Below are 2,352 nucleotides of genomic sequence, written 5' to 3' on the forward strand. Positions count from 1 at the left end.
TTTTTGTTTTACAAAGAAATTGTGGGACCGTGATTTAGACCATAAATACCGTTTCGAGCATCAAATATTTTTGGTTTTCATAATTGAACACAAAGAGCCACACCACCATTGAGCCTGCCTCTAACCAATGAGAGATTTGCAAACTAGAGGTCAATTCAGAAAAGAGTAGAAACTTAAATCTAAACCCAGAACCGTTCGGATCTATAAAGATGCCCAAAACTATTTAGACCATGTTTGGTTGTCGGAAAATAAGCATTAGAAAAGAAAATTTGTTCCTTTCTTACTTTTGGGATGTAAAAGAAAAGGAAATTCTTTCGTGACGTTTCCTGACGGAAGGAAAAATAAAGGGGAAAATGATTCATTCCAAACCCCAAAGAAATCACTTCCCCCTTCTTTCATTGCAGTTATTACTCACAACATATTATTTACAAACTTTTAACAAATTTCTTAATAATTTTCCTTCCGTTACCCAACATCGGAACGAAAAGTTCTTGAAAAATTAATTTCCTTTCCCATAGAAAAGATAAAAGAATTACTTTTTTTTTTCATGAACCAAACTAGGCCTAGTGAAAAGGTAACGGCTAGTGGTGAGATGACTGAGATCTGAGCGATGACTCACACGGAAGTCACAGCATAACAATGGACATACATTCAATTCCCCCGCGGAAAACTAACCCAAAAGAGGAAAAGAAAAATGGAAAAGGGGAAAAGAGAAGGAATGAAGTCCAAATCATCCCTTCCCAACAAAGTGCAATCAATTGGCCAAACCCACCCAGCAAGGTCTTACTAATGGTTTTGCATATACAGCAATTCAATTGCACAAACCAACTGAATTAAAGCCATGATGATTCATAATCGACAATTATTTGCAAAAGATAATCGAACACAAAACCTCTGAGGCTGTGATTCTTCTATTTAAAGCAGAAAATAAAATAAGAATACAATAAAGAAAATTAATTGACCTTTAATGCAGGTCATTATTAAGGTTTTCATGAGCCCAAGGAGCCTCTGCCTTGACCTGCTCATACTCCTCATCATTGAAGTCATTCTCCACTCCAAACAGCTCTCTCACATAGTCGACATCCTTATTCTTAATCTGCTCCGAGACGGCTTGACAGAGAAAGTCAAGAAGATATTTAACTTCCAAGTAATTGGCCGTGTTGGTGAGAGCCAATAGGCTCTTTGTGCTCAGGTTCTGGACGAACAAGGCCTGGAAGGCCTTGAGTTCCTTGTGACCGTCGACCTTGTGTTTGAGTTCAACATGCTTGGTGCAGTACTCTATGACCTTCACCATCTCCCAGCCCTCCACGTTGGGTAAGGGCATCACGGTCTCGTAAGAAATACCGTCCTCCTGGAAGAAGGTCTTGATGATATCTATCTCCATTGCCACCTCTTCCTTCAAATTGAAGACCTCGCCGTCTGCGGTCCTTACCACGATCTTCTTCTGGATGTCTTGGACGGCGGCGGAGGGACCGCTCTCTTGAGTGATGGAGGCCTTGTTGTCGGCTGAAGTCGACATAGCTGCTGTCTGATTTAAGTTGATTGAGACTCTGCTAATAAAGGGGGGTCTGTATTTGATAGGGAGGGTACTATAAAGGCTGGGTGTTTACTTTATTTTATTGCGTGACGATATTTAATTAAAATAATATACGATATTATTGAAGTGATTTATCGAATATATTGGATAAAGTTTGAAGGTTGGTACGCAATTAATTTTTTCCACATATAGATTTTTATACATTGTATTAGAAAAATTAATTTACCGGGATTCATGGACTTCAAATTGAATTGTCTTTTCTAATAGCATTAAATATTGTGATATCTGAAAATTTTACTTTCACGTATTCTTCTTATTTTACAATTAGAAAAATTTTATATACACCTCTCTAAGTACACGCCTCCTATAGTTTTTTGTCTTTTATTTTTATTTTTATTAAACTTCCATCTAGGTCATTCCTCATTAATAAGAAAATAAGTATGTGAACAAATATATAAAGAAGAACCCACAAAATAGAATAAGAAATAAATGCTTTATATATCAAAATATAAACACAAGATTTTCTAATTAGGGCTAAATTTTCTCCTCATTTCCATAATACAATCTACTTACATTTTTTTACAGATCTTCAATGACATATGAAATATTTGTATTCCACATGAAGAATCTACTAAATGGTTGAGTTTCTGGTCCACTTTTCTATATCCAACTTTTCACGACAAATGGTTTGTGAAGACAAAGTTTTGTAGTAACGATATTTCATCGGCAAATTTTATTATTATTTTACATACTCCATGGCACTTTGCATGATAAATTAATCTTTCTCGTAACACTGACATTTATGAACTCACTAG

General features: G+C 35.9%; 1 protein-coding gene across 1 annotated transcript; it reads right to left on the reverse strand.

Annotated features, from left to right (window-relative positions):
• Positions 1-964: 964 nt before the first annotated feature.
• Positions 965-1,519, reverse strand: LOC112203328 (SKP1-like protein 1A). The gene has a single exon (XM_024344314.1). It carries the CDS (start codon positions 1,517-1,519, stop codon positions 965-967), a length of 555 nt encoding a protein of 184 aa, XP_024200082.1.
• Between the last annotated feature and the right edge of the window lie 833 nt (positions 1,520-2,352).

This window comes from Rosa chinensis, chromosome 5, assembly GCF_002994745.2.
Source record: "Rosa chinensis cultivar Old Blush chromosome 5, RchiOBHm-V2, whole genome shotgun sequence".
Classification (NCBI taxonomy): Eukaryota; Viridiplantae; Streptophyta; class Magnoliopsida; order Rosales; family Rosaceae; genus Rosa; species Rosa chinensis.

Excerpts from the sequence above, each read along its gene's own strand:
- LOC112203328 (XM_024344314.1), bottom strand. The coding sequence starts at position 1,519 with ATGTCGACTTCAGCCGACAACAAGGCCTCCATCACTCAAGAGAGCGGT.